General features: G+C 62.3%; 2 protein-coding genes across 7 annotated transcripts in view; both read left to right on the top strand.

Annotated features, from left to right (window-relative positions):
* Positions 1–274: 274 nt before the first annotated feature.
* Positions 275–4,555, top strand: ARTN (artemin; the record flags this gene model as incomplete). The annotated part of the gene is made up of 4 exons (XM_080348852.1): positions 275–320; positions 3,346–3,416; positions 3,534–3,723; positions 4,119–4,555. The coding sequence occupies 4 exons, from the start codon at positions 275–277 to the stop codon at positions 4,553–4,555; spliced, it is 744 nt and encodes a 247-aa protein (XP_080204978.1).
* Positions 4,556–5,772: 1,217 nt separating this feature from the next.
* The window catches only part of IPO13 (importin 13), a 34,511-nt gene continuing 28,012 nt past the window's right edge, over positions 5,773–12,271 (top strand). For all 6 annotated transcript variants that reach the window (XR_013922419.1, XR_013922420.1, XR_013922421.1 and 3 more), the window contains exon 1: positions 5,773–6,046. Coding sequence is in view for 3 of the 6 variants with exons in the window: in XM_080348538.1 (XP_080204664.1) it covers positions 5,975–6,046 (72 nt within the window). In the remaining 3 variants the exon portion in view is untranslated. The remainder of the gene's footprint in view (positions 6,047–12,271) is intronic.

Here is a 12,271-nt window from a genome sequence, read left to right on the forward strand (position 1 = left end):
GTCAGGTGACGGCGGCTGGAATTTGACACCGGCGGCCGCGGCGGGAGCGGGATGGAGCGGCCGCTGTCCCGCACTGCGCGCCTGCCCGCCGCCGGCGGCACCGCACCCCAAGGAGCACCGGGACCCGCACCCCGAGGCGCAGCAGGAGCGGCACCGGGAGCGGTATCGGGAGTAGCGGCGGGACCCGGTGCCGGCAGGACAGCGCCGGCCCCCGCCCGCGCCCCGCCCCGACGCGGCGGCAGCGGGCGGCGGGGGGCGGCGGGGAGCGGAGACGATGCGGGGCGGCGGCGGCCCGGGGGATGGTCCCCGCCGCGGGCACGGTGAGTGCGGGCCGGGGAGGCGGGCAGCAGCGTCCGTCACAGCCTGCCGGCGGCGTCGGACCTCAGCGGCGGCTCGTACCGGGGCTTCGGGGCTGACGGGGAGGGGGGGGCCGCTTCGCTGCCCGCCCCCCGCCAAAACCTGCGGGACGGCGAGGGGGCTCGGGCCGCCCCCGGGCAGGTTCCCACCGAGCAGCTCCCGGGGTAGCGAACTCAGTCCGGCGACGGGAAGCGCTCGGGGCTGCGGCGGGGACGGGGTTCCCTGCCCGGGCGGAGAGAGGCGGGACCCCGCTGCGGGTGCCCGGGCGACACGGGGACGGTTTCACCCGCCTCTTCCTTGGGCTCCCGCCCCAGCCCTTTGGGCATGTCGGGTAGGTCTGTGCCCCGGCTGCCCAGGCGGTGGGTGGGGGAGAGCCCCGAGGCGGATGCCCGAGCCAGCAATGCCAGGCGCCCGCCGGCTCTGCTTTCCCCGGGCTAGGGCCGAGGTTTGTCTCGCCCATGTGCCCCACGTGTCCGACTCCGGCCTCCCATGGCTTTGTGGGGCGGGTGCCAGCTGCGCGTCACACGTAGGGTTAATTTCTGACACCCTCGTCACTCCTGCCAGGGGCAGCGCGGTGGGATGCTGGATCGTCGCCGGCTCCACCGGTGCCCGCAGGTGCCCGTGGGGGTCTCCGGGCATCCTCCAGGCTGCCAGGCAGGAGTCGTGGCTGCAGGGCTGTCGCGACGAGCAGTGATGGACCCCCTTCCAAAAGTGAGCACTCCATGAGCTGAGACTCTCATCTCGTGGCTGGGGTACCCGCTGACCCTGCGTGGATGCACTTTGCGAGTGGCTCCTGCCTCCTTTGGCGACCTGATGCAACCCACAGGACACCCACTTCCCAGTGCCCTGTGCACAGTGCGGGCAGCGGGGCTCTCGCCAGAGCTCTGCACGGATGGGTGTGGGGTGACCTGCACAGGGATTACCCCAACACGCTGCTGCTGCTCAGACGCCGGCGGGGGACACATGTGGCGGGGGCTCAGGCATGTCCTCACATGCATAGGCCTGATCCTGATTCTGGAAAGGGCGCATGTGCTTGTTGATGGCTCAGCTGGGCTCTCGCAGCCGTGGCAGGGACAGATCCCAGCCAGATCTCGGCCATACGGGAGCTGGGGGGTCTGCCTTGGGGGGTGCAGGTCTGGCACCCCCCTGGAGTGCCCAGGAGCTTGGCTCAGCGCTGCCCGCGCCGGGGCAAAACACGGGCCGAGCAGGGGTGCGGGCCCAGCATGGGCTGCGGTTCTGCGCGCTCGGGAAACCTGCCCCGGGGGACGGGGCTCCGCGTCTGCCGGAGACAGTGTCGGAGCACGTCCGTAGTCTCGGCTGCGGGGCTCCCGGGGCAAAGGAAAGCTGCCCTCGCCCGGCGCCCCGCCGGCCGGGCTCCCGCCGCAGAGCCCGGGGCCGTGCTGCCGCCGGACGGGAGAAGCCTGAACTGCACCGACCGCTCCGTCCCTTCCCATCCTATCCCGTCTCGTCCCGTCCCCGGGATGCTGGGGCCGAGGGGCCGCGGTGGATCAGCCGGCCGCGGGAGCGGGGACCTGGGGGGCCTCGTTCCCTCCCAACGGGGCGCGGGGACCCTCGCCTGGCCTCTCGGGGGGTGCCGGCCTGGGAAAACCATGACCTGGTAACAGCGGCTGGCGCGGGGCCACGGGCCACCACGGGAGCAACGTGCTGCGTGGGCTGTGCTTGGCCAGGCTGCGGCGGCTGGCGGGGCCGGAGGGGTCGGTGCCAGCTCCGCCTGTACCGGGGACGCATCCTGCCTGGTGCATGGCCCCCAGAGGGGGCACATGGGCCTGGCAGTGCCCGTTGCCGCCCCTTGATATGGTGTGGCGAGTGCAAGAGGGCATCAGATGCAGCAGTCAGGACTTGGGGGACCATCCTCCTTGATGCTGGAGGGACTGGGGGAACTGATTTTGTCTCCTTGTCCCAGCGGTGCCCAGCTGTGTCCCTTCATGTTTTGGCCAGGAGTGCTCTCCTCAGTATGTCCCATCTCAGCTTTGCTGCAGAATCAGCTGGGACATGCAGGAGCAAACCAATGGAGGGGATGAGGGGACTCCCCACTGCAGGATGCCACCAAGCTCCAAGGGTACAGTCCCGTCCCAAGAGACAGGGGATGCAGCAGATTGGCCAAGGAGGGCTCAAGGGCCCTTAGGAGCCATCTCTGGGGGATCCTGGTTTGGGACACTGGGGCACAGGGGAGGGAGGAAGGAGATGCAACATGTGGCTGCAGACTGGGAGTTGCTCCTGCACTTCTGGGGGACATTGCTCTCCTGAAACTGTGCTTGCTGCTTCACTAGGACCATGCACAGCCGGCACTGAATTCCCTTGTGCATGTTGTGGCAGCAGATGCCAGCCAGTGATTTGGGGTGAATGAGTCAGCGAGCCCAGTGTGGTGCCCTGCTGTGTCCCCATGGGATCTGTGTGCCCATTCTGCCCCTCATGGCCTCGTTCACCCAGGCTGCTCTGGGCCTGCATGTCCCAGCTCGGCACGGGCAGCGGGCTGGGGAGCCAGCATGGGGCCAAGGGGTGGCTGCACCCAGGGACCCTGCACTAATGGATTTAGAATTTCCAAGGTCAGGCTCCCACTGTGAGCAAGAAAAACATTCCCAGAGAAGGGCCATGGGAAAGGCCCCCCCCCTGCTGTGATGCTCCCAGCCCCAGCTGCTGCCTGACAGGCCAGCCTGGCATCCCAGGCCACTTGCATGAGGAGGCAGCTGTGTCCCCCTGAGGAGAGGTGCTGGGCAAAGGCTGAATCACCCCAGCAGCCAGATCTCTGGGAAGGGGTGCGTGGGGTGGCAAGGGTGCCTGGCTGTGTGGGGAGGAGGTGTGGGTTGGGGTCACGCATAGGGTGCAGGGGGTGTTTCAGGGTGCTGGGGGGCAGTGAGGGAAGGGATGGTATGCTTGGCAGGGGAGAGTTGTTCCAGCTCCCAGCCAGCTTGATGTCCATTCCGTCCCCTCTGCGTGGGTGCTGACCCCCCCCCTCTGCACTTGCAGCCAGCATGGAGCAGCGAGCGGGGCCGCCAGAGCCAAGACCTGCAGGATCGACCACGCACCCGCAGCCCAAGGTGAGCCACGATGGCTGGGACCACATGTCCCCATCTCCATCCCCAGCTGATGGAGCCTCGTCTCTTGTGTGGGGACCCTGGCCAGGGCTCACCCCGCTGTGCTGTGCTTTTTCACAGGAGGGGACACTGTGGGGACTCCTTGCCATTCTCTCACTGCTGTCTGGGCTGGCTGCGGGCGCCCTGCGAACACCACACTGCAACGAGACGCTGGACGCGGCCCCCATGCCACAGAACATGGCCACCACCAGCCCGGCTGTGGAGGAGAGTGTGGAAGTACCACTCACCGCTGCCTGGAGCCAGCTGTACGGTGTGTGTTGGGGCAAGAATGCCACTCTGGGATGGGGGTGCCCAGTGTCACGCACAGGACCCCCTACATGGGCACAAGTGTGGGCACAGGTGGGATGCGAGCCACTGTGGGGAGCCCCAACCTATGTGGGGCTGCCTCTGTGCATCGGGGCCAGGTGGGGGGGCCTGAACACATGGTACCCTGTGATTTGCACTGCAGGTAGTGGTAGAGCCCTTGAGATGAGAAGACGCTCAGCCAGCCACCTCCCTCACCACCCTGTGGGCATCCAACCAGTACCATAGTTGGTGGTCAGGAGGGGTTGATGGGTCACAATGGGGCACAGGCGGGCTCAGTGGGCCCTGGGAGAGTGGCAGGTATGGGACAGGGTCTGACACTGCCATCGCCTCTGCGTGCAGGGGACAACGCAACGACGGGTCGCCCAGGCACTGTGGAGCTTGCAGAGGACCTGCTGCTGCGTGCTGAGCGCTCACCGCCAGGGGCCAGCAAAGCCAAGAAAGGGGCGCGGAAACCCTCGCGGGGGGCCCGTGGTCGCAACTGCCACATCCGCAACCTGATGGTGAAGGTGCGTGACCTGGGCCTGGGCTTCAACTCGGATGAAATCGTGCTCTTTAAGTACTGCAGTGGATCCTGCCACCGGGCACGGAGCAACTATGACCTGACACTGGGCAGCCTGCTGCGGCAGCAGCTCATCACCCCGGGGCCGCAGGAGCGGGTCCTCAGCCACCCCTGCTGCCGGCCCACCCGCTATGAGGCCGTCTCCTTCATGGATGTGCAGAACACATGGCAGACAGTTGAGAAGCTCTCAGCAGCGGAGTGCAGCTGCATTGGCTGAGGAGGGGGCTGCTGGCTTGGCCGTGGCTCGACACACACTGGCAGACCCTGGCTTGCCACACACAATGTTGCCAGTGCTCAGAGGAGGGGTCTGGTGGAGGAGAATGTCCCTGGTTTTGTGTAGCCACGAGGGACCGAGGCGAGATGGAGCCATGGCGGGGGGCGGGTGGCCAAGCCTCTTCCCGCTCTGTGCCAAGAAGCTGGTGCCACTGGCTGTGCAGGGTCCCGCCAGGGTGCACCCCAGCTCAGCGCTGGAAGAAGAGCTGGAGGGGACACGGAGCATCCCCATTGCTTGCGGAGGTCTGCCAGCCCAGTGTCCACCAACAGCGCCTGGCTTGTCCGTGCCCTGCTCCCACACCCCTGCTTTAGGGGAGCTGGGGCTGTTGCCCAAGCTTTGGAGTGGGACAGAAAGAGGGGAAAAAAACCTCCCTGTCCCCTCAGGCACCCTGGAGCTGGTGGTGGCCAGAGCTGCCGTGCAGGGAGGGGGCGTCCCTGAAGACGAGTGCAGCAGGGCCAAACCACACCAGTGCAGGGTAGGGGACCTGCACTCAACCGGCAGCAGCCCCCAGTGCTCCGCAGGGCAGCAGGGCATGGGCACCTGCTGGGACCCCTGCCGGGACCCCTGCCTTGCTCCCAGGAATTGGCAGAGTCCCCCTGCTGCCCCCATGGTGCTGCGGCACTAAACTATTTATTTTACTCTAAATTATTTATTTATTGTTCTCGAGCGGCAGCTCCTATTTATGACTTTGGGCCCCCGGGGGCCGGGTGTGATTTAACCCCAGCGCTGCTGTGAAGCCCTGGGCAGCGCCCCGTCCCCCGGTGCCCCGTGCCCCCAGCCCCTTTTTCTATTATTTGTAAAATTTGAGGGATAAACTCTATTTTTGTACAGTCGCCTTTTCCTGTAGCAATAAAGTGATGGGCTGCGAGTCCAACCCCTGTGTGTGCCCGTGATGGGGGGGACGACGAGGGCGCCCGGCGTGTTTGACACCTGTGGGCTGGGATTGGGAGGGTCCTGAGCGGGGCTCCTGTCGGCACCGCCCGCCCCACGCGTGGGGAGCAGGGGCGGCGCTCGGTGCCGGTGCCCGGCAGGGGACGCTCGTGGCCCGGGACTACCGGGACTACGAGGACTACGGCTCCCGGCGTGCGGCGCGGCGCTGCGGCAGGTCCCGGGCTGCCCGGCCGCGCCTGCGGGGCAGCGGGGCGAGGCGCTGCCGGAGCGGAGCGGGGCAGCAGTGCCTCTCGGGGCGTCCTTGGGGCGCGTCCCGGCCCGACCGCCGCTGCCCGCCGCGCCGAGCCGAGCTGTGCCGCCCCGGTGCCGCCGCCCTCGTCGAGGCGGGGAGGCGGGTCCCGCCGCGATGCGGCTGCCCGTGCGCCGCCGCTGTCGCCCGCCCGCCACCGCCTCCTGAGCGCCGCCGCAGCCATGGAGCGGAGGGCGGAGGCGCCGCCGCCGCCGCCGCAGGGCCTCGACTTCACCGTGGAGAACGTGGAGAAGGTGAGCCAGCCGCGCCGAGCTCCCCCCAGCCCACCCGCGGCGGTGGCGGGGCGGGGGGACGCGGCTGCGGGATGCTGATGCTGCCGCGGGGGTGCGGGGGCTGCGGCTCGGGGGAGGGCACCTGCTCGGCAGTGCCGGGCCCGGGGAAGGGCGGCGGGGCGGCAGCCCCCCCCTCCCTGCCGGCAGCGGGGGCGGCAGGGACCCGCCTGCGCGCCCAGGGGGGTCCGGTGCGGGAGGTGGCGCCGCTTCTGTGCACCGGGGCATCCCGGGGAGAGTAAATGATGTGGCAGAAATGGGAGCAGAAGGGAGGAGATGTGTCTCCGGCGGGCGTCCGTCCTCTGGGTCGCCGTGCTGCAGCGCCAGGCAGGCAGAGTCTACCGCTCTAGTCCTGGCTGCCCTCGACACGATCAGTTTCTCCATCAAGCAGGGACGGGAGGGCACCCGGGCTCTCGCCAGGTGCTGGGAATTGTTGGGAATTACAATTGGGAAAAGCGTTTGGAGGACGGATGGCCTGGTGATGCCTTTCTAAACCTGGACTGATCCAGCCCACATGCTCCTGCTGATGCTCGAGGTGCTTCTAAAAGCAACTGCAGGGCAAGGGGGGCAAGGTTGTCACTGCTGAAACCCGGGATCCAGGGAATGTCCATGGCAAATCAAGGCCTGCTGGCACGACACTGCTGCTGGGAAGAGCTCTGAGCAGCCTCTGCCTGACCTGGGGTTCATCACGGAGACTGAGCAAGGCACCCCAGCAAACACTCGGGGAGGCAGCTGAGCAGAACCCTTCCCTTGGGCCATCTTGGAGGTGATGGGGGCAGGGCAGCAGAGGATGCATCCCTGAAGGGCAAACAGCAAGATAGCTTCTCCCTTCCACTCACCAGACAGCCACCTGGAGATTGACAGCCTGTCAATCCATAGCTCAGTCCCCAGACAGCTCGTGGGAATCCCAGTGTCCTCATTTTTCCTCGATTAAGAATAGACTGAGTTCCGTGCCAAACGATGCCCACAGGCATGCTGGTGGGCACGTATCTTGTATTTCACACCCATGCCTCCCCAGCAACTTGCCCAGCCTCACGGGAGGTGTCGGGTCAGGGATGTCAGGTTTGTAACTGGGCACCGGTTGCCTTTGTGGCTGCAGGTGAGACAGCTCAGCTCTGCCAGGGAGATGGGCACAGAGCATGGCTGGGGGGATTAACCAATGTCTGGAAAATGCTACATTAATGCAACCTTCTGCAGCTTAATCTGCATATATCCAGGGCTGCTGGATGATTTTGCCTCCAACTTCCTTTCTCTTCTGCAGACACAAACCATTCCTTTGTTTGCACCAACAATGAAGCGCACACTTGCCCGGGGAGGGTGGGCAGTGCCAGGGTGGGGACCGCCAGGCGCTGGCTGGGCGAGGTGGGGCTATGCTGAGAGGCAGCTCACCCTCACTGTGCTGCTCTGTATTTAGTCTCCTGCTGCCTGGGAGGAGGCAAAGATGCCCTCTAGGATGCTTCGGCTCCCCTCCCCCAGCCTGCCCGGTTTCTCCGGGTCTCTGCAGGCTTCACCAGCTGGATGGCGTCCTCTGAAGATGCGGCTGTGGACCACAGTGGGGCTCTGAGCTGCTGGCTGGGGGCAGCAGGACGGTCCCTACTCAGGGGAAGAAATGTGGGGTAGGATCAGAAAAAACTCAGAGGTTCAGCATCTCGGAGCCCTCCTGCCTCTGTCTTTTCAAGGGAGGGCTGTGGGGTGTTTCTGGTACAAAGATGGGCTTTGCTGGGGGCTGGGCTGGTGGGAGGCAGGTGGGTAGGGCTGCTTTGTCAGAGGTGATGCTGCCAGACAAATGATGCTTCTACTGGCCTAGACTCTTCTGCCTGCCAGGTTTTTTCTATGACTCTATTAATAACACTGAATACTGATTAAACTCGGGGTTTGACTCCACTCTGAGTCAGTTAGTGATAAATGCTGGGGTTAGGAACAGCTGGTTATCTCTTAAGTCAGAGGGTCAAAGGCTTTCCAGGTCATCCACAGTGGAAGTCATCATGTGTGGCAGTTGTAGACAGGGAAGTCTCTGGTATGACCATGCTCTTCATGCTCTTTTGATGGTTTTCAAGTCCCTGGAAGACCCTTCCATATCCCTGCTGTTGTTTATTATGTGCTAGGCTGGGAAAACACTCCTGCAGTTTTGCAGGGCTCTGGGTGTCTCTGTAGCTGAAGAGGATCGTTGCCATGTTTATCCAGCATGACTTGTGCTAGAGAGAGCTGGTTAGATCCCTCCAGCTGTGACCAGCGGTTGCAGGGAGGTGGGAGGATGCGGATGCTGCAGGCTGGGCCCACATTGCCCTTTGTCAGCTAGGGGGTCCGCAAGCCCATGGCAGCAAGCAGGCAGCTGCCTCTGTTGCTGTGGGGGTGTCAAGTTCAGGTGTTGCACTTCAGGAGCCACCTGAAAGTTGCTCCATGTATTTTTTTGCTCCATTTTTCCATAGGGAGCTCCCCTGTGACACAGGGAAGGAGCAGAGCCACGCTGGGGCTGAGCCCTTGTGGTACAGTTTCTGTGTCAGTGTTCCCTGGTCCCAGCTGAGGGCTGCTCGGCTGCTTTTTGTTTTCTTCCGAGCCTGACCTAGATGCTGCTCTGGCTTTGGCACAGCTCAAGCAGGCTGGCGTGGCCGTGCTGCATGGACCTGCTGGGCAACCGGCAGCTCTGGGCTGGCTTAGCTTCCCCTGCTGCTGAGCAGGGCTCCCTGCTGCGGCTGGAGGGAAGGCAGGGCTGGGCAAGCAGAGGGCTTCAGGCTAGAGAATGCTCAGCCTCTCCGTGCCTGAACGGTGCAACCTGGTTTGTGACATGCGTGTGCTTTTGTGTGCCCAGGGGCTGTCCCCAGGGTGACAGACAGCCTGATGATGGGGTGATGCTGCCCTGTGGAGGTGATGCTCCTGCTGCAGTGTGAACCCTGCTCTGGTGAAGACGGATTGCAGGCGTTTGGTCCTTGCTGGCTGTGTCCATCTCAGAGGATCAGTGCACAAGCAGGACTTTTGCCTTGTATTTTTTGTTTTCTGCAGGCCAGGGGTGGCAGTGCCTAACACTGCAGGGCTGGACAGGAGAAGAGGAATGCAGGACCCATTTACCTGTTTTCAGTGCAGTTGAATCTGTTCCAGCAATATCCCACCTTTTGAAATAAGAAAGAAGGCAGTGCCATTCCTCCGTGAATTTCCCAAGTGTCTGCTCTTGCCCTCTTTTTTTGTCTGATTCCTTCCAGGTCTTTCCTCCCTTGGCCTGCCTCTCATCCTCTGAGGTGTTTGTAATATTCACTGACATCTTTTCCCTAGCACATTAGCGGTCTGGCATCTCTGGGCCTTCCAGATTGCTGTGTGCCTCTCTGGAGATGCCTGATGAATGCACAGAGTCTCTCTGGCAGGATGGGTAGGCGGCGTGTCATGGAGCTGACATCCGGAGCCTACTGTGATGGGAGAGTGGTGACTTTGATCACCGCTCCTCGGAGATGCTGAGCCTCGGGGATGTGGCAGCTGCCAGGGCTGCCTTATACCCAGGAGGATGAGGAGAAGAAAACCAAGTGCATCTGCTTTCTTCAGAAAATTATTATTGCTTGTCTTTGGGAATGTGAGCAGGAGAATTATGGATATGTCAGGTTGGGGGAATAGCAGCCCCTGTCTGGTGCACTGCTGGCACTGCTTGGCCACCTCTTCCTTAGAGGCAGCCCATGTATGCGAGATGTGGCAGCTGTGCTGGGGATGGTGTGTTAGGGGCCTCTGGAGGGGAGATTCCTGCAAAATTGAGGGAAGCAGGAAGTCACCTTGTTTAGCATTTAAGCAGATCTTCACTGCAAAAGCAGATTCCACCCAGAGCCAACCTTGGCTGAACATCTTGCTCCTTCTTGTGGTGTGGTGGTGATGGGATGAGGGGGAGCACCTCGTGTTTGCCAGGGCTTGGCTTTGCCCTACAAGTGCTGTCACTGGAGCCTCATCTCTACTCTGATGTCTTATGGAGCAGGGATGAGTAAGATTGGCACCTGTGTGCCAGCGGGAGTTCCTCTGAAAACACTTGTAGACTTGTTCACCGAAGTGATGGGTAGGAACACGAGATAGTGGGCAGAGGTGTTTGGATCACCCTTGCAAGTCATTCTGGGCTCTGTGCTCCCAGGGTTCTTCTCTGGTCCTGCTCACTGTTTGCTTGTGCAGGCGTCCAGCCCACCGCCGCTGAGAGCACGTGTCTCCTATAGCCCGTGTCCCTGCTGGGGACCATGCCAGTCTCTACCAAGAGTTGCTGGCAGTGAAGCAGCAGGAGGGATGCTGCTGAGCCACATCTGGGCTGCAGCCCCTTCTAAACAGCCGAGGACTTGATGTGGGCAAGCTGGGCTCAAAGAGGGATGCAAAGTGGCAGCACCTCCCATTAGCTGTGGGGGAATAAAAAAAGGACATTCTTTGGGGCTGCAGGCAAAGTGTGGGTGCCTTGAGCAGGAGCAGCACGACTGGCAGCACACGCATGGCTTCATTTTGCATCCATTTGCTCTCCTCGGTGCTTCAGTGGGCTGCTGCCTTCCCGGGGCTGCTGGCTGCTCAGCCTGCCCGGCTGTGGCAGGGGGAGGGCGGCTGCTGCGGGGTGGGGGAGGCAGGGAGGGTGTTCCCTTCGCTGGCAGAGCCGCGGTAATGGCTGTGCCGTCAGAGGCCTGGAGCGCTGGCAGCGCGAGTGCGTTCAGCTAGAAAGGACAGCGAGAGGCTGCAGCGGGGGATATCCGAGTTGATCCTGCTGGAAGAAGGCGGGTGTCTGCCGAGGGGCCATGGCCACTGCCGCCCCCAGCAAGCCGTGGCTGTGGGCATGGAGCAAGGAACAGAACAGGAGTATGTTTTGCAGCTTGCTGCTTGCCCTGGTGGGTTGCAGATGTCAGAGCTGTACCCATTGTTGCTTCCAATGGCTCAAGCAGAATGGCCCCTGGAGGGGCTTGTCTCCCCATGGAGCCCCCCAGGAGTGGCAGGCAGCACACTCCCATTCTGGGGCTGGAGCCGCATGTCTGGGGCTTCTCTTGCCACCCTGCAAATGGCACGGACACAACACGTCTCTGCTGGGGACCATGTGTTGATGGATTTATGCAGTGCAGGTGAGGAGACAACCTGCACCAAGGGGTGAAGGCTGGGAGATGCTGGGCTTGCAGCAGCTCCTTTTCCTTCGTGATACCAGACTGTGAGCTAATATCAAATCCGTTTGCTTGGCAATAACTCTCTTTGGACCGGTCCCCTTCCCACTGTCCCAAGTGACCAGTGTGGGACCTCTGCCCCTGCCCCAAGACAGCTTACTTCTGGTTTTCTTAAGCAGCTGATACCACTCCAGTCTATCTAGAGCCTGAGACTTTGGCCACAGCTTTTTAGAGCAGGGAAGAACCATCATAACAAGCTTGAATTATTTTCAACCAAACAGAGCTGATGTTGGAGAAAGCTCCTTCCCTGGCCGAAGGGCATAGCTGACAGCTGGGCTGTTTACCAGCTCTCACGTTACTGGTCTAATTGCGGAGGAGGCAGGTCTGGTGGCAGCCACCCTTTCAAATCGGAATGCACAAAGCCTCCCTGTTAGATGTCACTGACCGATTTCATGCCTTCTGCTTCTCCCTCCTGGCACTAACAAGTTCCCCTCATCATCTCCAGTGCTTCCTGATGGGCCTGAGGGCACTGGCTGATGCGGTGATGTCAAACTCCAGCAGCAGCTGGTGCTGGTACCTGCTTCTGGGATGAGGATGGTGCCTTTCCTTGTTGAGGAGGAGCATAGTGGGTGTTCAGGTACCGTTCTGCAGGACACAGTGCCCTGCATCCTCCTGTCCCACGCTCTCAGCAGAGGATGATACTCAGCTGATGTGTGTGGTACACTAGGGAAAGAGCCTAGTCTTCTCCCAGGGGCTTCATCTGCTGCTTTGAGCTGGGCTAGGATGGTTCCAGTATTGATGCCCATCCTTGGATGTCCTCTGGAAAGCTCTTACATGTCGTGTGGAGCACCAGATGTGGTGCACTGTCAGCAGTCCCGGGGCATGTGCTGTCTTGCCTCTCTACCTGACACCCTGAACTTGGACAGAAACAACCATACCCCACCCAGAAGCTGCTGTGGCACCTCCCTCCCAGGCAGAGTGCTCAGGGAAGGGGGGTGAGAAAGCCAGCAGCCATGTTTTTCCAGAATATTCTTCTGCCTTCCAGCAGCTTGCAGCATGGCTCTTCAGCATCGTTCCCATCCACTAAATAACTCAGTGT

Source organism: Nesoenas mayeri (genome assembly GCF_963082525.1).
Source record: "Nesoenas mayeri genome assembly, chromosome: 8".
Classification (NCBI taxonomy): domain Eukaryota; kingdom Metazoa; phylum Chordata; class Aves; order Columbiformes; family Columbidae; genus Nesoenas; species Nesoenas mayeri.